Raw genomic sequence first — 662 nt, 5'->3', positions numbered from 1 at the left:
CCGCTAAATACTGATGATGACTTTAGTTTGACACTAGTTTCTCCATTCCAGCGATATGTTCTGCGCTGGCCGAGTGCCCGAAGAGGATCTCCGGCGAACGCAGCGCGCGTGTGGCGGCGCCGTGCTGACGTCAGTTCGGGAGCTGACGCAGTCATCTCTGGGTCACTGCCGCGCGTTTACTGAGAGGCAGGTCGGCGGAGAGAGATATAACATCTTCACTGGTAAGTGTGGGGGACGCTGATGTCACATTTAGCTTACACAGGCGCCGTGCTGACGTCAGTTCGGGAGCTGACGCAGTCGTCGCTCGGTCACTGCCGCGCGTTTACTGAGAGGCAGGTCGGCGGAGAGCGGTATAATATATTCACTGGTAAGTGTGTGGTTCTGACGTCACGCTGTAGCTCACCAGGCGCCGTGCTGACGTCAGTTCGGGAGCTGACGCAATCGTCTCTGGGCCACTGCCGCGCTTTTACTGAGCGACAAGTTGGTGGAGAGAGATACAACATCTTTACTGGTGAGTGTGGGGTTCTGACGTCACCCTGTAGCTCACCAGGCGCCGTGCTGACGTCAGTTCGGGAGCTGACGCAGTCGTCGCTCGGCCACTGCCGCGCCTTTACTGAGAGGCAGGTCGGCGGAGAGAGATACAACATCTTTACTGGTAAGTT

The 662-nt window shown here is 57.4% G+C and overlaps 1 protein-coding gene across 1 annotated transcript; it reads left to right on the top strand.

Moving 5' to 3' along the window:
• Positions 1-55: 55 nt before the first annotated feature.
• LOC114359987 (uncharacterized) lies at positions 56-655 on the top strand (the record flags this gene model as incomplete). Its single annotated transcript, XM_028314569.1, has 2 exons — positions 56-116; positions 263-655. Coding segments are annotated over exons 1-2 (454 nt in total), but the record flags the coding sequence as incomplete, so codon positions are not given.
• Positions 656-662: the final 7 nt, after the last annotated feature.

The sequence above is a fragment of the Ostrinia furnacalis genome, unplaced genomic scaffold, assembly GCF_004193835.3.
Source record: "Ostrinia furnacalis isolate ACB-3 unplaced genomic scaffold, ASM419383v2 OfSCF0062, whole genome shotgun sequence".
Taxonomy (NCBI): domain Eukaryota; kingdom Metazoa; phylum Arthropoda; class Insecta; order Lepidoptera; family Crambidae; genus Ostrinia; species Ostrinia furnacalis.
Note: the sequence above shows the minus strand (reverse complement) of the source record. Positions and strands in the feature narration are given on the sequence as shown.